Source organism: Phacochoerus africanus, chromosome 9, assembly GCF_016906955.1.
Source record: "Phacochoerus africanus isolate WHEZ1 chromosome 9, ROS_Pafr_v1, whole genome shotgun sequence".
Taxonomy (NCBI): Eukaryota; Metazoa; Chordata; class Mammalia; order Artiodactyla; family Suidae; genus Phacochoerus; species Phacochoerus africanus.
Window position 1 is genome coordinate 94582218 of NC_062552.1, and position 25429 is coordinate 94607646.

The window sequence follows — 25429 nt, forward strand, 5'->3', positions numbered from 1 at the left end:
TCACACAGCAAGACGGAGCATGGATCCCATCTGCTCTGTATAGCTACAGGGTCTGGTTGAGGTGATGCTTGCAGGTTTTTTGTTGCAGGTGCTTTGTTGTCGTGGTTGCTGTTTTCTTTGTAGGGCTGCACCTGCGGCATATGGAGTTTCCCAGGCTAGGGGTCAAATTGGAGCTACAGCCGCCTGCCTACCCCATAGCCACAGCAACACGGGATCTGAGCTGCATCTGCGAGCGACGCTACAGCTCACGGCAATGCCAGATCCTTAACCCACTGAGGGAGGGCTGGGATCGAACCCACATCCTCTTGGATACTAGTCCGTTTCGCTACCACCGAGCCATAATGGGAACTCCTGGAGGTGTGTTGTAAAGATGAAAAGAGATAAAGAAGGAACATAACAGGATGGTTAAGAGGCAAGGGTTTGCGCTTTACCTTCATGTTCTGGCTCTCCCAGTTCCTGGTCAGTTTTTATAAGCTCTCACAGCTCGCTTTCTTTACCTGTCACATGGATGTCCCACTCTGGCCTACCTCATGGGGTAGTGGTCAGGATTAAGGCGATGAGCCATGTGAAGCTCATAGGAAGGGATCCATTAACTCGAGCTGTTTGGAGGACGGTGATAATAACGTTTGCCAAGTAAGCCCCATTGCTCACACGGAGTACCTGCTGAGTAAATGGTAGGTCTGAGAAAAGAACACTCTTGTTAGGACCTTGGAACCCTCCCAAACCCAAGTCTCCATTTTCTTCACAGTCCCCTTCTCCAGGGGGAGGTAAAGCAAATGCCTGTTATCTTTGTGAGGTCCTTGTTTCAACTCGAAAATGGAACAGCAAACATCTTTATCTGCCATACTCCTTTCTTGGTCCTGTACTCAATTCTGTTATGATTTCAGGAGCTGTTTTTGAACTTTTCGATTGAGAGCCACAGGGACTCTGCTGCACCTGCTGGTCACTGGGGGACTTGAACTTGGGTGCTGAGTCAGCTCACTCAAAGCTGAAGGAATTGGCTCCAGCAGCTGTGGCTTTGGGAGACTGTGGGGTCTCCAGGGTTCCTTTGGTTTCTGCTTGCTTCTATGAGAGACGCCTCTGCCCTGCTCCTCGTGTGCAGTGTGAGTCTCAGCAAGACGCGTCACCTCAACCAGACCCTGTAGCTGTACAGCCCGGGTGGGATCCATGCTCCATCTTGCTGTGCAATCCTGGCCAAATTATCCTGCCTCACTGTGTCTTATTCTCCACCTTTGTGAATTACTACACACACAGAAATAGAAATAGAATGTTTTCACCCCACAGAGTGTTGTGAGGATTGAATGAACTCTTACATGCAAGGACCCTTTAAAACTACTCAGTGGGAGTTCCCGCTATGGTTCCGTGATAACAAACCTGACTAGGATCCACGAGGATGTGGGTTCGATCCCTGGCTCCACTGAGTGGGTTACGGATCTGGCATTCCCATGAGCTGTGGTGTAGGTCACAGACGCGGCTCGGATCCCACATGGCTGTGGCTGTGGTGTAGGCCGGCAGCTGCAGCTCCACTTCAGCCCCTAGCCTGGGAATTTCCATGTGCTGCAGGTGCAACCCTAAAAAGAAAAAAAAAAAAAAGTACTCAGTAATTATTATATTTCTTTATTAAAAAATTGAAATATTCTACTACTGTGCTATTTTAAGTTGACGAATAACTTCCTATATTTAAAAAGCTCTGGGACTTCAGCTCCTGCCCATAGAGTCCTGTGGGGTCCTGAAAGCACCTAGTGAAGAATATCTTTGCTTGGAAAGAGCCACAGGTGTCCACTGGGTCTTCGTGGAAGTTGTCCAACACAGTGGCCTCTCCATTGTTTAGGACGATGCGGGGAAGTGATAGGGGTTAACTGGGTGGTTATGAAAAGTAACATGATGTGGTAATTCATAATGAAGCTGGAGCAGCTCCTGAGGAGGAGGCTGCTAGCCAAAGTCTAGCAGTCTGGCAGTCTGGCAGTCTGGCAGGATGGGTTTTACCTGGTGACCTGGCCTGGGCCCAAGTTTTGGCCCAGAGCTTATCACACTTGGGTTGACCTGGCCCTGTTTTTGGTTCCAGAGCTCACGGGGACTGGGTTATCAAAGCAAAATGCCAAATTATTAATTTTGCAGTAGGAAAGAAAGCTGGTCTGTGCATGGGAGAGGCACATCTGTTTAGCCAGTACGTTTCCCCTTCAAGGCCAGTTAAATGAGAAATCACTTATCTGAAGGTTACTTTGTAGGGATGGAATTGATCATAAAGGGGTTAAAGGATTCAGATGTTTATGGTATCGGCGTCCATCTCCGCAGTCCAAATCTACCTGTCAGGTGACCTGAGTGCTCACATAAGTCACACCCATCAGGGCCTTTGGAAACCCTAGTTGGGTCTGGAAGCACTACTGCCACCATTTGTCTTTCTTGAGTATCTTTTTTAAAAAATATATGTATTGATGTTTAGTTAATTTACAGTGTCGTGTTAGCTTTAAGTGCATAGCAAAGCGGTACCCTTTATACATCCACCTACCTTTTTGATTTTCTTATCGAAGATGCTGTCTGTGGAAATGACCACTGACAACTTAGTCACTCTTCCCTTCTTTCCAGTATGGAGACATCTGACTATTTAGTTAAAACTATATTTAACATTCACATTATTGTGCCATTGTAAGTGTTCATGGTGAGCTACTGAAGATTATGTACCGTGTTTATGTTTCCTTCTTCCTTCCTCCCTTCCTCTCTCCCTCCCTTGTATGTGATTTTAGGGTTTTTTGTTTTTTTGGGTTTTTTTGTCTTTTTACCATTTCTGGGGCCGCTCCCGTGGCACATGGAGGTTCCCAGGCTAGGGGTCCAACTGGAGCTGTAGCTGTTGGTCTACACCAGAGCCACAGCAACGCAAGATCTGAGCTGTGTCTGTGACCTACACCACAGCTCACGGCAACGCCGGATCCTTAACCCGCTGAGCAAGGCCAGGGATCGAACCCACAACCTCATGATTCCTAGTCGGATTCGTTAACCCCTGAGCCATGACGGGAACTCCCTATGTGATTTTAGTTTTATCTCTGGAAAATATTTCCCCACCCAACATCCCTCTTTAAATCAACAAGGGTACTTGAAACAGTAAGTGCCATGCCTTCACCACACGTAGCAAAATGAACATTTCATTAATATCCCAAAGGATATTACCGTAGCCTCTATTCAGAGTTCCCTGATTGTCTCAAAGACGTCCTTTTACCGTTGGTTTGAATAAGGATCTAAACAAGGTCCACAAATTGTCTTTGGCTGTTATATTCCCTTTCTTTTGATCTACAACAGCCACCACTGCCACTCCCCCCCCCCCCCCGCCCCCCGCTACTTCATTTGTGACATTGCTTCGTTGGAGAAATTGGATGTAGAATGTCACACCTTCTAGTATTGGCTGACAGCTCCCTCATGGTATTAACTTGTTCTTCCATACCCCATAAATTAGTGGTTATTTAGATTAGGATTTAGATATTTTTGGACAAAAATACTCTATCAGTGGTGCTGTATACTTCCTATTTTATCAGGTCATAAGGCGATAGTGTCTGCTCGTACCACCTTTAGTGGTGCTTAAATTGATCCGTGGATTCAGATGATGGTAGCCTGATCTTTCCACTGCCAAGTTCCCTATCAGCTTTTGACCTAATAGTTCACGTAATAATCATTCATGGATGATTATTGCCCAAATCCATTATTTTACAGGGCACAGAGCCTGTCCTTTCGTTGTGTGATTGTGCTTTGAGCCAATAAGTGCTGATTACCTAGCTTAAGCCCAGAGGGTCATCTTACTTTCCTTATTTCCAAGGCAGGGGGACTTCTCTGTGACCCCTATGTGCCACCCAATAACTGGCTAAATTTACATGAAAGCAATATGCTTATCTGCTATATTGATTAATTTTTATTTGAACCTTAGTTGAGCTTTGCTCTTGGCTTAGAAAACATAAACAGAAAAGTGGAAAACTTTGTCAGTCATGTTGAAAAGTAACTGGCAGGAAAAGAGTAGTTTTTTTTTTTTTTTTTTAAAGAAATGGAACAAATCAGAGGACTCTGTTTTGGCTCATAATGCCTCCTTTCTCCAGGGTAGGAAAACTCTGAGATCTAGTGGAGTCTCTTCTGCCTGTGAGGGAATTGGAGGGAAACTACCAGGATGGACTTTGATGACACATCGTCATTTGAGGAATTTTTGGTTGTTGTTTGGTTTTACTTTTTACTCCACTAGTTTGCTAAGAAGTCTTTCATAAAGATTTTTCCTAAACCCTGTTGCGTATGAATTAGGGCTTTTCCTTTTCTCTGTAATGGGGCCAAATACCCTTTGATGTGTTTTAGCAGAATTTAGCTTCTAAATAACAGTTTGAAACTTAGCTCTACAGTTTGAAACACACACACACACACACACACTCTTGACTGTTTCCACTGACAAACTGTATTCTTTTTTATTGTAAAAACCTGTGCTGTAGGAATCAACTTCAGTGGCAGGATGGTACTGTGGAGACACCTTGCATCTTCTGCTTGAGAGGTGGGGTTATGCAGACATGAGATGCAGCATGAAGAGGGGATGTTTCCTCCAGTGTCTCTCAGCTCAGGCTCAAGGGCCTTTTTCTTTCTTTTTTTTTTTTTTTTTTTGCATTTTAGGGCCACCCTTGTGGCATGTGGAAGTTCCCAGGCTGGGGGTTGAATCAGATCTACAGCTGCCTGTCTACGCCACAGCCACAGCAACGCCAGATCCCAGCCGTGTCTGCGACCTCAGCTCACGGCCATGCTGCATCCTTAACCCACTGAGCAAGGCCAGGGATCGAACCCAGGTCCTCACAGATACTAGTCAGATTCATTACTGCTGAGCCACGAGGGGAACTCCTCAGGGGCCTTTTCCTGGTTTTTTTCCCAAAGACCTCCTTTTAAAAGACCAATGAATTCCTGATATAAATGTCTAGTCTGTTACTGTAGAAAGATGCAGATCGGCTACCTTTTGAGTGACTTCCAGTATTGCCAGAGTTTAAGGCCCTCCTCTGAAATACTCTGCAGACCCAAGTTCTTTCAATATCGGGACCTCTTCTGCCATTTGCCATGACCTTTCGCATACCTTTCAATGACCAAATGGTGCCCTTCATCCCAGGCCCGGATCAAATGGCACTTTCCCTGCGTCCCCCGGTGAGAAGTCTCTCCCCACCTTCTCGACTCCTGTCACTCTTTCTTTTCATCCTTCTTATGAGAAGGATTTTCCTGTTTGTTCCCTTTCATTATAGTTTGTTCACAAACTCATGTGGCTGCTCCCTTTTAACCGGAAGATATCAGTCTTATGTTTGTTTTGATCATGGTTAGTATTTAATAACTATTTTATTAACATTTTAAATCATAAGTTAAAAAATTACTTGAGTCATCTTATTTGCCAGTTCGTCAGCTTACATTTCAGCTATGCCTCAGATCTCTACAGGGGGAATCTGTCTGTCAGATCTAGAGCCAGATTTTCGATTTTAGAAGCAAGAGGAAAGAATGTGTAGAGGAATTAACCCGAACTCGGAGATTCAAGACCCACCTCTACGCCTTCACCAGTCACTGCTTTAGAGTAATCGGTATGCTACTAAGGGCCCTACCTGGTAACATGAAGATCTGTAGCAAAAGTCACCTAAGACTTATTTAAGATTTCGGTCTTTAGAAAGAGGGGAGAAAGGGCTATATAGTTTTTTTGGTTTTTTTTTTTGTCTTTTTGTCTTTTTGCCTTTTCTAGGGCCGCTCCTGCAGCACACGGAGATTCCCAGGCTAGGGGTCTAATCGGAGCTGCAGCCACCAGCCTACACCAGAGCCACAGCAATGCTGGATCCGAGCCATGTCTGCAACCTACACCACAGCTCATGGCCATGCCGGATCCTTAACCCACTGAGCGAGGCCAGGGATCAAACCCACAACTTCATGGTTTCTAGTCGGATTCGTTAACCACTGAGCCACGACGGGAACTCCAGGACTGTATAGATTTATGAGCAGTGGTAGATGGCACACCGATGGGGTCTTGGCCTCTCAAAGCCCTTCAAGCTAGTGCAGGCCAGGGAAAGGAGACCTGAGAGGAGTCCACTCTAGCCGTGCTGGGAAGGACGAGGGTACAAAGTTCACAGGCTCCTTAGGACAGAGAGGAGATGGTGAGGGTTGGATGTGGGAAGCCCTCATTATATACTTTACTCTTTAACCTCTTGCCCTGAACGTACTCACTCCTAGATATGGCTTCCTGTATTCTGGCTTCCACTCTTTTCTCTTGGGAATTCCTTGGTTGAATGAATGAACAGGACCGTTCTGATGACCCCTAACCAGCACTCATAATGAGCCTCCCATTAGCAACGGAGGACTACCCTCAGAGAGAGCGTAGATGCTCTAACATGACTGATGGTCATCTCTATAGAGCAAAGAAGTGAAGGTCCCATTCCATTGAGCATCGCACCTTCACAGGTGGCTCGTACTTGTTTCAGAAAGACCTTCAGACCCAGCTTTCTCCTGGCTGTTATTTCTTTACCGTCAGTCTGCCTCTCTGTGGGAGGTACACTCTCCATCAGGATCAAGAAGTGAAAAGAGCATGGGATCTAGAGTCAGTAGACCTGGGTTGGGGTCTGTGTATATGCTGTAAACTTTAGGCGACTGACTCTTCCTTTCTGATGTGGAAAGAGATGTCGTCCCTACTTTATCATGAGGTGGTGAGGAGGTTCCGATGAGAGGTTATAAAGAATTCTCCCCCATTAACAAGTTATTTCAAAAGCTCCGTCTTGCCACAGGTGAGAGTCAAAGCCATGTCGTGGTCCAATGACCCTTCTCGTCACTGTTGTAAGCCATTCCCTACATCTCTTGGCACCTCGCTTTCCTCTCCCGTGAAATAGGCAAGGATCCTCATTGTCTAGAGAAGGAACTTACCTGGAGTAGAAAATGTGCAAGGCAGACGTAGGACTGGCAAGTTACCATTATGCTACCAGTTACTAGTGCGACCAATTTCTTTTCTTCCCGTAGGATTAAAAATGCCACCGTAGTTGACTTGGTGCCAGGCCTGAACCTGGTGTATCTGGTTGAAAGAGTGAACTTGGAGTCACCTAGGTAGGGCTTCTTCCTGTAAGCTAGGCATGCTATTAAATACATTTATCCTTAAAGGGGAAGAAAACTGTCACCTACCTTACAGGATTTCAGTGAAGACTAAAGAAGGTTATATAATAAGGCATTGAGTGTTTGGCACCCAGTGGGTGCTCAGTAAGTGTTAGTTTTCATCCCCTAGACTATGTATTGCTCTTCAGGTTTGAATCCTCATCAAATAGCATTTATTAGAGATCCCAAATAAGGCATGGTACTAGGTGCTTTTACTTTAAATAATAGGGTGCTAGGGGAAGGCCAGGTTGGGGTAAGGACTAAGGAAGCCAGTTATATTTATTTGTTTTATAATAAACAGTAGTACTATCTCACCTCCTTTCCCCTGGTCCTGAGCCTGCTGAGTCACTGTTCCAGCCCCTTGGCCCCATGATCTCTGGCTGTGTCTGCGGAATACAGCAAAACCCACAAGAAACCAGCACTAATAAATGGCAGATCATTTTGAGGGATTTTTGTTTGCGTTCCTGTGCCTGCTCTCCTGGCGAGATAGGAAACCTTTAATAAGGCTTTTCCTAAATGATGCTGCATGTGAAATGCAGATTTTTTTTTTTCCCCTCTGTTCTCCTAACAAATGGCCATTTCATGAGGTTTCTTTTCATTTTTTCCTCCTGTCTTCTTTCCTGCTTCTCAGTACATTCCTCAAAGAGCTTATTCCTCTGCTGGTTACTGATTGATGGTTCTACTCTGTGTGCCCTTTAATTTTGCTATAAACCAACAAGGAGTTGAGACCACAAACTTAAAGAGGATTGACTTATTTATTTGACTGGATTCACTCGAGCAACAGGCAGATTTAGTCATTTCAGTGTGGTCCTGGGGAGGGCAGGAGGCATCCAGGAGAAAAAACACGGTGTTGTAAATAACCAGACAGGAAAAAGCGTGCTTGTCCTCCCATTCCTGCGCACCCGTCCTTGGCAGCGATCCCTTTCCAGGCCTTGATGGGAGCAGGAAGTCTTCTCCAAGACTCACCCCCAACTCCAGGATTCTGAATTCCATGGGACTTTAGATACATGGAAATGGATAGCCACCAGCCATGGGTCCTGTGTCCCTTCTTTTCAAAGGGATCGTGATGAACTTTAGAGGATTTGGGGAATAGCCCCAAACCTGCCGAGGTCACCAGCACTTTCAGGCTTAGCCTCTGGGTTGGGTGACTTCCAAGACCCAGAACAAAACTCTGCCCCTACTACCCCCATCCCAGCTGTGTCTTCACCATAAAACTGGGGCCTCCAGGAAGCAGAGGCACTAATATACTTCATGAAGCAATTACCAACATATTAAGAATCATTTGGAGTTCCCTGGTGCTCTAGCGATTAAGGATCTGATGTCGTCACTGCTGTGGCACAGGTGCTACCCCCTGACCTGGGAACTTCTATGTGCTGTGGGTGCATCCAAAAAAAAAAAAAAGAATCAATTAATTATTTCTTACTTAGCACCACCATTGTATGGAGTAACCAGTCTGAAAATAAATGCAAACATCATTTCAAGTAGGAAAATAATAAACTTCTTAAATAATTCACACGGATCCTAAGTAAACGAAAGACAGCCCTTGCAGGGTATTTAAAAAACAAAGTATAATGGAAAAGAATCAGAAAAAGAGTGAGTGCATGTGCGTGTGTGTGTGTGTGTGTGTAACTGAATCACTTTGCTATATACCAGAAACGAATACAACACTGTAAGTCAATTATACTTCAATTTTAAAAAAATGAAGAGAGTAAAGCAAATGAAGAGAGTGGAGAAAAAAAAAAACCCGCAGATACTATTCTCCTTTAGATGTAAGGATTGCTCTGTGCCCAGCGCCGCTCTCTAAGAGTTGAAGTGAAGCTGGAAAGTCAAATGCCCAAATGGGATTTGTCCCAGCGGCGCACCCCCCTTTCCCGATTCTGTGTTGTTTGTGGCTCTGCCACATTTAACTGTCTGTTCTTATTCAGCTCTTATGTGGCAGCCTTTCTTCGGAAACTCTTGTCATCTCATTTTAGCAGAAGTGAAAATATTAGCAAAGTGGCTAATGGCCAAGCCAGAAATAGACTCCAGGAGCCTGTGTCCTGTCTCTTACCATACCTGCTGGAGCATGGTTCCTCCGGGCCTGAAGACTCAACGTTTCCAGCTCTAGCAGACAGCAGTCTAACAGTCGGCTGGTTTCTTCTTGCTACCGAAAGTTGGTCTTATTCTTCAACGTTGTGTGCAGTTTTCCTTTACGTGTGATTTTTGCATTCAACAGCATGGAACTTGGTCAGTCTGATATCAGCAAATGCCTTGCTCTGAAGAAATTAATCAACAAAGAGCCACAAGGCAGTGCGTTTTCACACTGAATGCCTTTTATGTGGTAGAGTCAGTGTAGGCTAGAAGGCCAGACAGACCTGGTGTGATTCCGGCTCTTCCACACGCTAGCTCTTTGGTCTCAGAAAATTGCTCAGCTTCTCTGAACCTCAGTTTCCTCCTCTTCAAAAGGAAGATAGTAATGTTTCCCCCACTGGGGTGTGCGGATGAACTGAACTAGGATATGTAAAAAGTGCTTGGTTCAGGGGCTGCTCCATAGGCAGTGCTCAAGAGGTGTTAGTCCCCCCCCCCCTTTCCCTCCTTTAGAAAAACAGATAAAATTTCATAACATTTATACTGTAGGTAGAGCTAGAGTAACACATGTGACATAATCAGAGAAAAATTCTCATACTGAATTACTTGGTACTGATTCTAACGTATGAGTATTAAGTACTGAGAGATCAGTTGTAGCTGACAGAGTTAGGGAAGATTTCATGGAAGAGGTGGGATTTGAACTGGCCCTGAAAGGCAGGAACTTAAAGAAGAGGAAGGGAGGATATTTCAGACTGGGGCGCTTGGGGTGGGGCTGACAGCCTGAGTGAGTGAACCAGGAGAAATAAAGAGACAGAACAGAGGGGTCCCCGTTGTGGTTCAGCAGGTTAAGAATCTGACTAGTATCCATGAGGATGTAGGTTCAATCCCTGGCCTTGCTCAGTGGGTTAAGAATCCGCTATTGCCACGAGCTGCAGTGTAGATCGCAGACGTGGCTCAGATCTGCCATTGATGTGCCTGTGGTGTAGGCCGCCGGCGCTAGAGCTCCGATTCGACCCCTACCCTGAGAACGTCCATATGCCCCAGGTGTGGCCCTCGAAAGAAAGAGAAAGAGAGACAGAACAGGGAGGTCACAAGCCTCAATTTCTTCACCGGGAAAACGGAAGCGGATAGAATCAAAAGCTAATTTTTAGGCACCTGCTAGGTATTAGGCACTGTCTAAAGTGCTTTATATGCCCAACCATGATCCCCACAATCAATATGACTGTTATATCCCAATGACACAGTTGAAGACAGCGAGGCACAGAGATGAAGGGCCCTACCTGAAACCATGCACCTCGTAGGTGGTGGAGCTGAGATGTAAACTCAGAACGTCTGACTCCAGAGCCCACCCTTCTGGTGCAATTACTTTTCAGCATCCCTCGTGAGGGTGTCAGGACCAGCTGAGACCATGCTGTGAACAAACTCTGAAAAGCGGGGAGTTTCACACTCGTGGAAAATGGCGTGCTCATGGTCCCATTCGTGACCTCAGCTGAGAGGGGAACAAGATGAAAGGTGAACAGCAAAAAACGAGGACGGAAAAATTTGGGGATAGCACTTCTGGGCCAAGCAATTGGGCAAGTTAAGGGCACGTGTGCCTTGCCATCCCCTCTAGCAGCTCAGGGGCCGGACACAAGCTCACATTTCCACCTTAGTGCTGCAGGTGGCCGTCCCCAAGCACCCAGAGTATTGGAGGCTGCAAGCCTATTGCCATCTGGCATTGAGTGCAACCTGCCCTTGGCTGGAATATCCCTTCATGGACCTGTAAGCATGTGATTGCCAATGAGTGGCCTTGTTAGTGGCCGTGATGGAAGAGCTCTACTCCAAGGGCCTCACCATGGAAGGAAGCCCATTCCTACTCAGCATGTAAATATTGAGCCACGTTAATGTATTTGTCCTGGTCCTTTTCTTCTTGTGCCTCTCCTATGTTGACTCTGTTTAACTGCAGTTGATTACTGTTTGCCTTTATTGAAGGATAGACACAGACAGCATTGCTTCAGCACCCAGCCTCCCCCCTACCTTTTGTTTTTAAATAACACCTTCCACAATATCCCTTCCTTGAGGACGTCAAATAAAGAGTTTTGTTCAAGAGCCTATCTGATGAGGCTGCTGCCTCGGAAATTTGTTCCTAGGGAGACCTTTTGACCTGCTTTGGAACAGATAGCCAGTGACCTTTGCTCCCATCTTAGGCCACAGATTCACTCTGGCGATAGAGTTGGGTGCAGATATCCAGGGGCTGAGTTTGTAGAGCCCTCAGTCAGGCTGCCATTTGCCTCGTTGAAACGGAGAAACAAGGAGGCTGCCGGGCATTGGCTCACCCTCCTAGGAGTTTCTCAGAGGCCCCTCTGGGCTTCAGCTCCTCCCTCCTACAAGCCAGTCCAAATGTGGTGGGGACTGGAGAGTAGCCAGTGCGGTGTTTATCAGGCTGGACTCCCCCAGGAACCTATTTTCAGACCCCTGGGGAGCAAGTGACTCAACAGAAGTGTTTTGTGGGTCTCAAATGAGTCTAAGGAGGGGGAAATCATTAATAGCAGCCGACTGCGATGGACAGATCACAAAGCTGTGTCTTTCTAATCCTCTTTGCAAATCAAAGGGAGGGGAATCCCCAGAGCCCAGGCGTACACGTGAATAGAAAGCACCCTCAAGTAACAAAAACACCTAAAAAGGTCAGCAGAAACTCAGGGGGGTGTTGGAAAGTCACCTCCCCTGCCTTTCTGTGGGGGCTAGGTGGGCAGCCAGGGTGTGGGCAAAGAAACCAAACAAACCTCGCAAGAGCCACTTGGCTACCGGAAATGTATGGTGCCCTGAAGGATGGTAAGAAGGTTTCTTCCACATTCTTGAACATCAGAGTCATCTGACAACTGGCCTTGTTTACGTCCAGGCCCAGGCTGACCAAAGCCCTTTTTGCTCCCATGCTAACTGCAGAATCGCAGGCAGTTGGCATCTGCACCATTTGCAGCCACCAGGAGTGCATGTCACAGTTCACCAATGGTGCGTGCTGTTTCCTGCAGTGGGGCCCCACGTCACTGACAGGATGCTGCCGAGGTTGGGCTGAAGGTGGAAACAGCACACCAACCTGCTCTTTGTGGCCTTGTTACAACTGTCACCCCATCCGAGATCCGGAATCAACACGTGTTAACCTCAGCCTGCTTGGGGCCAGTGGAACAGCGAGCCGATGGTGGAACCAGAGCTCTTCACGCCTACGTCTGGGGCACGATAGCCGCCGGCCCCACGTTTCCACTGCATCCTCTTACATGTGCACGCGGGAGATGTAGGCCAGGGAGAAAGCCACCCTGTGCTGCCGCACTGTTTGCTTGTGTGTTTTTCTTGGCCACATGGCAGACTCCGTTGGACCTCAAGGCATTTTCCCTAAACTCAGTGGTCTGTCGAAGCAATGGCCACGGGATGGAAGCAGTATTATCTTTAATCCCTTTGTCATTGAGTGTGTATTTGTCCAAAGCCACGGAGATTCTCTTCTCCTCCTTCATCCATGTTGCCTGGTCCTGCGCCACTACCTTCTTGAAGGACTCTCCTGCTAGCTTTGCTTGTGAATTGCACAGTGAAATCTACAACAGAGATGTTTTTTCCCTCCAGATCCACGATTAGAGGTGTGGATTTTTATCAAGATTGAAAGTGTTCTCACCATAAACACAGAATTATTTCAAGTTGTCTCTCTTCTTCTTTTTATTTTTTTCTCTTCCTCTCTTCCTCAGGCACTGCCAACTGATTCTAGGTAGGATGGATTTCCTGAGGTTGGACATGATGAAAATCACTGATAACGGTGGAATTTTAAGGATAGGACTAAGATATATATATAATATAATGTATATTCTGGGCATGCCGGTGGCATCTGGAAGTTCCCAGGCCAAGGATCAAACCTGAGCCATAGCTGTGACCCGAGCCACAGCAGTGACCATGCTATATCCTTAACTGCTAGAGCACAAGGGAACTCCAGGACAGCATGAATATTAATGCGGTTTGAAATAAGTAACATTTTTCATCGCAGGCTTCTACCGTTACAGGACACTCATTTGCTTCATGTCTTTTATGGACTCGCTTTTAGATACAGAGGAGTTAGGAGCTTTTCCCAAAACTGCACAGCAGGTTAGCGGCAGAGCCGGAAAGAAAAGGCAGGCTGCCTGACTCCCACAATGGTATTTTCTTGAAGCCAGATTGAAATTTGGTCCTTTTACCACAAATATTTCGAAAGGAAAATCCCCCATAGCCTTTCAGATTTTCCCAGAAAAACTGTTGCCATGCAGACCTTCAGGCTGGAAATAGCAGGCTGGAATGCTAAAACCCTATCAGTTCTTTATTCTAGAGCCGACAGTTGATATTCTCTGAGCTGAAGCTAAAGAAAAACACGTTTTTGGTTTTTTTGTTGTTGTTGTTGTTCATAATGGAATGATTTATCATTTTCCAGAGCTTGGCAAAACGAAGCCAGTGAATAGTAAAACCAGATCTATGATGCTCAAACTGCGAAATATTTGGTCTGACTTTCCTCAAGTATCGGCTCTCTCCTTTCAAAGCTGGAGGTGATAAGAAGGGAAGGGGTTGGGGGTGTGGGTCTGGGAGTGTGGCTTTCTAGACCTGCTCTGGGGGGGCCCTGCACCCAGAGCACCCCTCTCAGCCTTCCTGGCCTTCTCCTTCTGCCTCTTGCCCTCCCCTGCTCTCCTCTCCCCACCCCACCCCCTTTCTCTCTCACTCCCAGCAGATGGGTTGGGGCAGACACCGTCATGGTTGGGAAGCAAGAGAAAAGGATGGTGAAAACCACTCCAGGGCCTTTCTCTCAAGCCTCAGTGATGAAAGGACTCAGTGAACCTGAACCATTTCTCACAGGAAAATTCCGGCCTCTGTCTCCTTATAAAGCAAGTCATTCCACACCCCTTAACAGACCCAGGATTAAAACTCAGAATTTCTGACTTATTCAAGGCCTGTGTGCAGAAGGAAAGGTTCCATCCTTGTGGTATCTGGCGAGTAGGATCATTCTAGATACCAAAAAGTAACATTTTGCAAAAGTGTACCTTCAGCAGACCATTTTTAATATAAAAACAGTATTTATAACGATACCTTCAGAACCTGTGCAAAGCAGAGCCCTGTCAGTGTGAATGTGCTGGATTTGGCAGCAGCCAGGCAATTTGGGAGCAGAGTCAGCCATGAAGTCACCTCTGTCCCTCAGGTGGGGCCCTTTCTCTGGCTGGCCAGGTTACCCAGCGGGCTGCCTGGTTACCTGGGAGCTGTGAGCCTCAAGACAAGCACTGCACCCAGCCCTTCAGCCCCAGTTATAGTGATCTTGAACCTTCTCTGATTCTCTGTGTTAGGTTGGAGCAGGTGTCTGATATACCTGGCAGGGAGTGGGACAGAGGAGGAAATGGGTGTCCTTCTGGGCATAGAAATGTCCCCAAGACACCTGAGGTGGCCTGATGATTACTCTAGCCCAGCGGACTCCTTTGCATCCAGATGTGAGTTCCATGAAGAGCCTTAGTTAATGTTAAGCCTCTGATGGGTTTCGGAAATGACAAGCCACATGCATCTAAAGCCCCCGAAAAGCCACCAAGACAACTGGTAGAATTCGGCTAGGATTGCCTCAAACGCTTGCCACTTGGGTAGAGGCGGAAGCTACTTGGTTCATGGTAATTTTGAGCATCCGAGGCTGAAGGGACTCTTGTCCCAAGATTGGGCTTGTCACAGGGTAGCATTTTCATAATCGTTGCATGTGTTTCTAGGCATTAGATCTCGTTGTGTGTTACTTTTATTAGATGGAAGGCATCAAGAAGACCAGGGCATCAAGGCCTGGACCTACCTAGGGTTCCGGACTGAGGGTCCCTCTCTCTCTCTTCTTCTCCGCCCAGTGCTGTTTTAGGAGGGAGAATGGGCAGGGGGCCTACACACCCCTTTTCTTAGCTGACGTGTTAATCTCAGACAGCTGACTCGGGCTCACTTTGGAGGTGGAAATTAGAAAAGTTGCTTCTCACCTGCCCCCACAGAAAGCTGAATGAGGGCATGTGCCACTTTCCTAGATCCATCAAAGATTCTCACTGAGAAATATTGCGTTATTGTTTTGTTGACCATGAATCTCCCTTCTGTTGACCAGACAGGGGCAGATATCCCATTCCAACGTCCTCCATTCCTGGCTGATCACAGACTCCCTCTTTGTCACCTTCCAAGAGTCAAATAAAAGGAGCGTCTCTGTTAAAGGCTGTACCTTGAGTTCCCCACTCCGATTTCTGCAGGCATGTCCCACTTCTCTCTGTTCACCCTTTTCCAGTGCTCACTGTAGTCGGGGGCTGCTCATGGAGGTCCCAGTGAAGATGCTTCTTTAATATGTCAATGGAGGGTAGATCAGACTAGACACATACAGAGGCAGGGTTTATTCTGGGGCAGGAGCAGGAGGCATGAGTGGGGTGTGGGTATAGCTAGATTAGTCTGGCCTTGACATAGCTGAAGAAAGATGCACCAGCTGAAAGCAGGGGGTCCACACTGGACACAGAGGCTAGCAGAGTCAGGCGCAACTGGTCAGTGGATTCCAGCTTACCAGTCCCCTGACCACTGGCGCTGATGGTTCTCCGGACCGGCTCATTCTGTTCCTGCCCTCTTATCTGTAGCTTCTGTAAGCTACCTTTTTTGGATACTCCATGGAAAGGAGTCCTATATTTTTGTTTGTGTGTTGGCTGGGTTTTCATCCCCGGGACCTTCCGCCTTCTGATGGAGATGATCTTCATCTGCCTACCTCGTTCATCTGGTCTTTAACGGGTTCCTGTTTCTCCACCACTGCTGTCTGGCTTGTTAAGTCCCGCTCTCTGTGAAGGCGAGGTCTATTAGGTTATTTATGAATTGGTACTCTGAAGTTTTCTTCTTTGGAGAGCTTCCCTGTTGCCTTAAATTGAGCTAAGGTATTGAAGGACAGTGTGACAGTACACTGAAAGGCCAAGTAGAATGCATTTAGAGAAGTTGGATGATGCAAGGGGAACTTGGAACCCAGGAGCCTGGGCTCTGCAAGGAGAAAACCCCTCCCCCCATTTTGCCTTGGGGGGGTGTGGGGGAGCACTCAAAATGAGACTCAAGGTGTATATGACCTGACACAAGGAGTCATTTCCTATTCTCACATACTGAAAGCATCCTCCAACCAAGTGGGATTGCCCAGAAGCCCTGGGAGTGAGTGTTGAGTGGAGTTAATTGTCACTTCTTACAACATAGAGGGCTGCCTATTCCCCCCAGTAGGTAGATGGTATGTTCTCTTGCCTGAAGAGTAAACTTTAAGCTGGATTCCATTTCCTCCTTGCTTCAGATGTAATCACAACCATCAAAAAACAAAAGCAGGAGTTCCCGTCATGGCTTAGCGGAAATGAATCTGACTAGCATCCATGAGGACGCAGGTTTGATCCCTGGCCTCCCTCAGTGGGTTAAGGATCCGGCATTGCCATGAGCTGTGGTGTAGGTCACAGACTCAGCTTGGATCTGGTGTTGCTGTGGCTGTGGTGTAGGCTGGCAGCTGCAGCTCCGATTCGACCTCTAGCCTGGGAACCTCCATACGCCACAGGTGCGGCCCTAAAAAAAAAAGACAAAAAAAAAGAGAGCAAAAACAAAACTTCTCCTTAGTCCAAGTGTCTCACTCGGGCCTTTGGATTTGAAATTGATGGCAGTAGCAGATGGGAGGTGGGTATTGTATATTTCAATTAAGTCATGCTTTTAGAGAAATGGCAACAATATGTGCTTTCAATTAAATTTTTATTGCTCTTTGAGCATATATCACCAGCAAATATTTCTTCTTTGTCAGCCGTGTACTATATGTGTACAAAAGGGGATCAGGGCCTGGGTTTTCTGTCTAAACAAGGTATAAATCAGCAAAGGATCACTGAAGACTGGGATGGGAGCTAACATTGGTGCATTTACCATTGGCCAGGCCCTATGCTCAGGACTTTATGAGAATTATCCAGCTTACTCCTCAAGACCCTCTGAGGTAAGGATTATACCCAGAGAGGTTGGGAATCTTGCCCAGCGTCGCACAGTAAGCGGGAGAACCCGGGATCTGAGCTCAGGAATGTGACTCCACAGCCCTGAGCCTAATCACTGTGCACAGCGCTCTTGTCCAAATTTAGCACCGAGTGTCAGAAGCCGTCATCTTTCCAGTGGAGCAGAACAGCAGGAAAGCCCCTCTGAAGTGTCAGTCAGAATTCATTTTGGGGAAAGCAGATAGTGTGAAGACTGAGTTTAATAATCTGTAGTCATATTTGAGAAGTTATTTCAGGAGTGTAGTTTTCGCATCTCCAGATGGCCTCAGAGGACAACACATCTATAGGCTTCTGCCCAAGTCGTGATTATTTGTAATTGATGCTATTTGGAAGTGTTCCCATTCCCATTTTGCTGATCACAGATTTAGCAAATCACAACAATTCAGTAAGAGCAACCCCCTGAGTTTGGGGGCTCTGTAGCCCCTCAGGGATTTGGTTTTCAGGCCTGTAATGAAAAGGGAGTGGGTTATTAGCAAAAGCATGGAGGAGCTTGTCCTTTTGCCATTGGGGAGGGAAAATGTTTTCTTCTCTGTCCGCTCTTCTATTGGAAGTGGCACCGGGAGCCAGTATCTTTGGACGCACATCTGTGGTTTTAGGCTCAGCAGGGTGTCATTTTATTAGTTATACACAATAAAATCATCATCTCAGCACACGTTTCCAATATAGGACCAGTGAAATAAGAATACGATTGAGGAAAAGTGGTCTGAATATCTTAGTAAATCTCTCTCTCTCTCTCTTTTTTTTTTTTTTAATTTTTTTTATTTGGCTTTTTAGGGCCATAGCTGCAGCATATGGGGTTCCCAGGCTAGGGGTCAAATCGGAGCTGCAGCTGCTAGCCTCCACCACGGCCACAGCCATAGCAACACAGGATCAGAGCTGTGTCTTCGACCTATGCACAGCTCACAGCAACACTGGACCCTTAACCCACTGAGCAAGGCTGGGAATTGAACCCGAGTCCTTGTGGATACTAGTCAGGTTCATTATCGCTGAGCCATGACGGGAACTCCTAAATGTCTTCTCTTTTAACTTGCAAGTTTCTAAAGAAGACACAGAGAGCCTTCAACTCTTTATTTTCCCCTGTATATGTGGTGACATGCTTTCCATGGTCAATATTCAATTATTTCTTTGTTTTTTTTTTCTGGTTACTGTTACCATATCACTTGGTGTTCTAATCATTTTCACCAAGGCTTCCTTTAGAAGAGACCCTCCCCTAAAAAACAGAGCTTACATATCTAGATATCTCAGAAGCTTCACATTTTTTATACTATGACAGATAGACACACGAGTTTCTTCATTGGTAGAAAAATCACATTGTTCTCCAAACAATGCCAGTTTCTTATTGGCGTCACTTTAAGTAATCACTGTCTTTTTCTTACTGATATTTTTACACAAATTTTTTGCAATTAAATAAAGCTTAGGAAAGACTAAGATTGGTAGAAATGATTAGGTACCGAAGTATATTCTGATGTAGGAAATTGTGATTTCATGCTTCATTATTAGATCCAGTTGTCTGAATCTTGTGGCATATACTTCATTAATCATTTATTAACCTATGTAACATCTTTCTGAAGGAACTAATAGCAACAGCAAGGGCTTCCCCTTAGTGGATATTTACCATGTGCCAGACACTGTATTAAATACCTTACATTGATTATCTCATTCAATTCTTTTTTTTTCTTTTTTGGCTGCTCTGCAGCGTATGGAATTTCTGGGCCAGGGATCAGATCTGAGCCACAGCTTTGACTAAAGCCCCAGCTGCAGCAACACCAGATCCTTAACCCACTATGCTGGGCCAGGGATCAAACCTGCATGCCACTGCTCCCAAGACACCTCCAACAAGTGCTCCTCTGGAGCCACAGCAGAAACTCCTCATTTAATTCTTATAACACTTCTCTCAGATGGGTGTTACTTTACCTATGAATAGATGAAATTCAGAGATGCTAAGTAACTTCCCAAGGTTCCCAGGGTCAGAGTCAGAATTGAGCTCAGTTTTCTTGAACTCCAAAGCATGTACCCTAAAGAATAAAGAGAAAAATGAACCTAATTTCTTTTTCTTTTTCTTTTTTTTTTGGTCTTTCTGTCTTTTTTGTTGTTGTTATTGTTGTTGCTATTTCTTGGGCCGCTCCCGCGGCATATGGAGCTTCCCAGGCTAGGGGTTGAATAGGAGCTGGAGCTACCGGCCTACGCCAGAGCCACAGCAACGCAGGATCCGAGCCGCGTCTGCGACCTACACCACAGCTCACGGCAACACCGGATCGTTAACCCACTGAGCAAGGGCAGGGACCGAACCCGCAACCCCATGGTTCCTAGTCGGATTCGTTAACCACTGCGCCACGACGGGAACTCCTGAACCTAATTTCTTATTCATGCTCCTGAATATGAATATTTGTTTCTTAAAAGAGCAGGCTGTCATCTGGCCATTTCCAGTCATTTTCATAGAAGGCATATCATGTGTGATTCTTTCCAGTCCAGATGACAATGAGCAAGACAAAATATGAGGAACAAGGTTAGCAAATACTCAGTGGAAAATGCAATAGCTGGTCCTCACTGCCGAGTAGCCGAAGCCTAGTTGACGCTACCCAAGCCTAGTTGACACACAAAGACCTTGACGAGGCTGTCTTTGCTAATAGAGAACTTGGTGTCTTTACCTGACCTTGCCATGCCGCTCGCCTCTCAGCCTCAATTAAGCTGCCGTTGATAGAGGATTTATAATGTGCCATGGCTCCATTCAAGGGACAGCAACAGAGGTGTGGCTGAAAAGCTGGACAATAAAGAATGGAGACGATTTCGTTTCTGCTCAAATCAGGGGGGAAACAAAGCCATAGCTGACCCTCGGGACAGACCACGATGGTCCGGCGAGATGCATCGTCTTGGTGTAAATCCCTCGTTTTTGAGACATGACGTTTCCTCGGAGGACCAAGATGGCCATAATGGGAACATCCAAACCTTGGGAAGTGATTGTGGTGTTTTCTAGTCGTGCTGCAGTTTTCCAGGAGAGAGTCTGTGGTTTATTCTTCCTTTAGGCTTCTAGACAACAGAGGCAGTTTTATAAATGAGGGGTCTTAAGGAAAAAATAGTTTCTTGACAGAACCACATGTGAAAATAGCGTGTGGAAATAAACCAGGTGAATTAGGTAATTTTAGAGTCCTTTCTAGGAATTGTAGATATTGTGAACTTTATTTTGTAGAGGTAGGATTCTGTTCACTTGTGTTTTAAAAACATAGTGAGACGGGAATTCTTTTGTTAAAAATTCAACTTCTTTAGAAAGAAGAGTGCTATTCTTTTAGGGATGAATTTTTTTCTTATTTCCCACATTTGGAAATAAAACTCTGACTTTTGAGTTGACAAGGGAAGGAGCCCCAGGTACCCAGATGTTAAATTATTGCTTTTCTTCAGGGCTAGTAATAGCATACGTTGTGGATATAATCTTAAAAATGATAAAATATATACACAGGCATCTTAATCCTCTGGTTGGCCTTCAACTATTCAGCTAATATGGCAACACCTCTCAGTCCCAGTTTACTCAGCATTTAGAAGGAATTGATTTGTGGTTTAAGCTCTGAAAAAGGTCAGTCTGGGAGTTCCCTGGTGGTGCAGCAAGTTAAGAATCTGGTGTCGTCACTGCTGTGGTGTGGGTTTGATCCCTGGCCTGGAGAGTTTCACATGCTGCCAGCACTGCCCACCCCCTCTCCCCAAAAAATCCATCTGTTTTCTTGGTTTTCTGAATGACCTAGAGGCTTTGCCAGCTATTGTGCCCTAGAGATAAAATTGATGAAAGTCAGAGCTAGGGTTTTCCTACCTGTGCATTTATCCGTCTTCCGTTGAACCACAGTCTGGCTTTTGATTGCGCTAATAATTAATTTGCTCTTCTCTCTTCCCCCTTCCCTCCACCTTCTCCTTGTCTGTTCACAGGTTATCTTGACGAATCAAATTACAACCCATCTGAGCGGAGCCCTAGCTTCTCAGGCAGACCTGGTGTCTCCAGCTGATGATTTGTCCCTGTCTGAAGGTAAGGGATCTGTCCTAGAGGGGCTGAAACTTGACACTGACATACAGCCCCGCCACGGCCTCCCTGCCTCCTGTTGAGAGCTGAGACGCACAGCTAAGAGGCCCTGGCCAGCGAATCCAGCTGGAGCCTGGCTATAGAGGCTCAGCCACCTTCCCCGGCCTCTGAGCCCTGATATTTGGAGAGTCTCTTGCTCTGTTGCTCTAAGTGAGCTTCCTTTTTGTTTCACCTGAGTGAGTCATCTTCATAGACATCCATCACCTCTGCCTAAGGCTTGTCACTCCTCTGTAGGTTGTTTTGGGTCCTCAGTCTGAGGGCTGGTGAACTGCTCCATGACTTTGTTTTTGAGACTGAGGCTCAGCTGTTGCTTGTAGCTGCGGTCCCCTAGCAATTTGGCCTTTTGTTGGTGCTGGGTACTTTTGGACTGGCCAGAACGTGTACGCCAGTATCATGTGCTGCAGACGTGGCTTTCCCAGTCAGCTTTACAGAAAGACGAAGACAAACTCTCCACACTGGTAAACCTGCAAACTTTTCTCCGCCCGCCCATGCTAGCAAAGGTCAGGCTGGCTCTGATTTACGTAGCTAGGGGAATTACACTGCTGAGCCAGTGTGGTTTCTAGTTTTATTGAAAGTTCTTATTTGGCATTTCTGAGTTCTGCTAGTTACAGTCTGATTTCTCTCAAGGCAGAATGCTACGGGCCCGGCTGGATGAGCAGAGCTGTTTCAGGCCCCTTGGCATTTTCTGAGCACTGTTCATGGTGGACCAGACGGGATGTCTAAGCCTAGTGAGGGTCCTAACTACCCACATGGTTTTCTGTTTATGGTCTCTGCAAGGACCACAACCCTGCTTCTCAGTGGTGGTTTTCAGAGTGAAAATGAATTACTTAGTTATAAAAAGTGTGGAATGCTCTGTGAATCCCATTTCCACACCCAGTGATGTGCCGTCATCCATTGTCGCCTGGGCCGAAAAGCTGAATCATCTGCCATCACTCCCTCCATTCACTCCTTTTGTCATCAGGTCTACTTGGTTCTTCTTGCCACGTACATCTGTCCCCTCTTTCTTGTAAAGAGTATGGTGATCAGCTGACCTATTAAAAACTCACAATTACACTCTTTGAAGCAATTCCAAAACGGACTTCCCAACTCGAGCCTCCACCGTTTACATCCCGCCGCCACCAAATTAAACTCCTCCATTTCCGGCTGCCTTTCCCTGCCTCACCTAGGAATCTTGCAGTTGTGTTTGGCCCACTTCCTGAGGATGGGCCCACATCAAGAAGCTGATTTTAAAATGTTCAGGCATGTGGGTTTTGAGCTTGAAATCAACCAGGGTGGAAGAATTTACACCATGGAAATCAGCAAATGCTAAAAATCAGGTTTTGTTCCTTGTCTTTTCAGTGGATCGGTTTCCTAGATTAAGTGGATGCTTCTTAACTGTTGGTAGTCTGTCCTCTCCTTCCTCCTCACCCTCCATGAAGCTCCTCCACCCCGAGGGGCCGACTCTGCCTGCTCTCTCATCCCTCTGCAGAGACAGTACCCTTCTAGAAAGCATTTTCCCCCTTTCACTTGGACCGTTCCTTTCCTTCCCCAATCCTCCTGCTCCTTCAAGGTTAATTTAAAGACCTCCTCTTCCATGGAGTTCCCATCATGGTGCAGTGGTTAACGAATCCAACTAGGAACCATGAGGTTGCAGGTTCGATCCCTGGCCTTGCTCAGTGGGTTAAGGATCCGGCGTTGCCGTGAGCTGTGGTGTAGGTCGTAGACACGGCTCAGATCCCGAGTTGCTGTGGCTGTGGCGTAGGCAGCTATAGCTTCAGTTCAACCCCTAGCCTGGGAACCTCCATATGCCACGGGAGTGGCCCCAGAAAAGGCAAAAAGACAAAAAGACAAAAAAAAAAAAAAGACCTCCTCTTCCACAAAAGCTTCTTGCCTGTTCTAGTCTGCATCTCCCTCTCCCTCCGTCTTCTGTGGCCCTCCTACCTGATCAGCAATATAAAGGAAAGACCGTAAAAAATTCTAAATTTTCATGGCTTCCTCACTAGAATGGTAGTGTTTTTGTTTTGTTTTGAAGGACACAGTTTGTCTTGTATTCTTTTGACATCTGTGTTGTACCTGAGTGACCAGCAAAGGTCTAGGGACAAAGCAGGCAGTGAATGAATGCTGAACTGGTACCATAGTAAATGCCGTGTAAGAACCATTAGCCATGAGCATCACTGAAAGCACCTCTGAATGTGATTAAAAATTACTGTAATTATCACATGCACATACATGTGTTCAGTTCTGAGGAGGAGACCAGAAGAGAATTTCTCGTTTCCTTATTTGAAACCTAGCAAGTAAGAGGACTTTGCTTTGTCCTGGCTTCCTGGTTTATCTCAAACAAAGAATAGGAGCAAAACAAAGATACAAAGGAAATTGCTCTGGGGCTCCAGTGTAACCGCTTCAAGAAAATGATAAAGTCGTGTTCATGGCCAAGGGAAAGTTACCAGCTTGTTCTTACACAGTTTTTCCTTATTATAAAATCCAAGGGAGAATGCAAATAATTGACTTTTCCAGATCTTTTCCTTGTATAGCTAAGCAGGTAAAGAGGCTATGGAATTTTTTTTTTTCTTGAAGTCTATGATGAAGTTCCTTACCAGCAAATGAAAATGCACGCATTTCTTAGGACACTTATACCTAATTCAGATATATTGCAGTGGTTCTTAGAGTTACTGTGATTAATGTGCATAATTTGTTCTCTTGGCTTTTAAAAGTATCTTTTAAGTTGTATTGACTTTGCCGTTGTGCTATATTAGGTCTGTGATCGTGGGCAGGCCTTTTGGTGACTTTAGGCCTCGGCTTTTTTCTGTGAAATGACAGACTGGATGAATGTAACATGGCTGAAATCTTTTCTAGCTCTCACGTTGTAAGGTTGTGATATGGGTCTGAAGGTTGATGGGGTTTTCAAATTCTGATTTACAGGGTGGGAAGAGTGATCTTTTCATCTTAGATTAAACCTAATAGAGAAGATCATCAGGGAGTTCCCACTGTGGCGCAGTGGGTTAAGAACCTGCCTGTAAATCTCAGGTCACTATGGAGGCTCGGGCTCCATCCTCAGCCAGGTGCAGTAGGTTAAAGGATCCGGTGTGGCCGCGGCCACGGCATAGGTTGCAGCCATCTCTCTGCTTCTCTCTCACACAAACGTGTACCCAAGAACAAGTGTGTGCAAGCTGGTGAGAGTGAGAAGCACACTGTGAGGGGGTGAGCCCAAGGTTCGCCCTGTCCCGTAATAGATTTCAGCTGCAGAGCAGGGGGCAGGGCTCAAACAGTGCTCCCTTGAAAACAGTTGGGGTGAGAACAAGCGGCCCGAGAGAAGCCAGCGAGAAAATGATCTGAGTTGACCCGGGAGAAGGACCCAGCAGGGGCTGATTCGGGGAAATGAAGTCCCGTCTGCTCTGACGCAGAGCAGGGAATACAAGTGGCCTGGCCCAACTGAGAGATCTCTTCCACACCAGCGGATCCTGTACTATTAATATCTGCCAGCTGCGGGCCCAGGGCCTCCCCCTGCTGAGATCAAAGGAGCTCCTATCTTGGCTGGAACAAGGTCATCGGTGCAGGGCTGTAAAAGCGAGCCCTGGCCAGCTGCGGGGACCTCTACGGGGGAGGAGAAGTCGGGGATGGAGAGGTGTTCTCTCACGCTCCTTTAATCTCGGCTGACCAGCTGTTGCCCTCCCAGGGTTTGTAGAGTTGAGAGTCCTTTGTTTTTGTGTTGGGGGGGGGATCTTTTTTTCCGTACTTAATTCGGGGCTGGGTTGTTGCTTGGGTTATGAAGACCCATGTTCACTGCTAGGGTCCAGGTGGGACAACCAAAGAAGGGTGCCGTGGACCCCACAGGATGCTCCTGGCATTGCTCCTGCCCCATAGTTTTGTGCCTTGAGATGGAAGAAGGGGCAAATTGAATTTTTCCTATTTAGTTGAAATAACCCGTCGTCCTTGCAGCATGCTCGTCCATTTTCAGCCTCTTTCAACACGTTTCCTTCAGGTGGGGGATGGACTGGTGGAGACTTGGGCAAAGTGACCAAAGTTATAGTGTGAACCCAAGGACAGAAATTGGAATTTTTGACTTTATGATCGACATTGTTCTTGATCAGTGTGAATCAAAGTATTTTCTTCCTCAGCAATTTGATTTTTTTGTATGTGTTTCTTTGTTTTTGTGTGTGTGTCTTTTTGTCCTTTTTGCGGCATATGGAGGTTCCCAGCC

At 46.3% G+C, this 25429-nt stretch overlaps 1 protein-coding gene across 5 annotated transcripts in view; it reads left to right on the forward strand.

Moving 5' to 3' along the window:
• Positions 1-25429, forward strand: part of RAD51B (RAD51 paralog B) — a 760911-nt gene that overhangs the window by 398919 nt on the left and 336563 nt on the right. For all 5 annotated transcript variants that reach the window (XM_047797790.1, XM_047797794.1, XM_047797793.1 and 2 more), the window contains one exon: positions 21102-21198. In XM_047797790.1, the coding sequence (XP_047653746.1) occupies positions 21102-21198 (97 nt within the window). The remainder of the gene's footprint in view (positions 1-21101; positions 21199-25429) is intronic.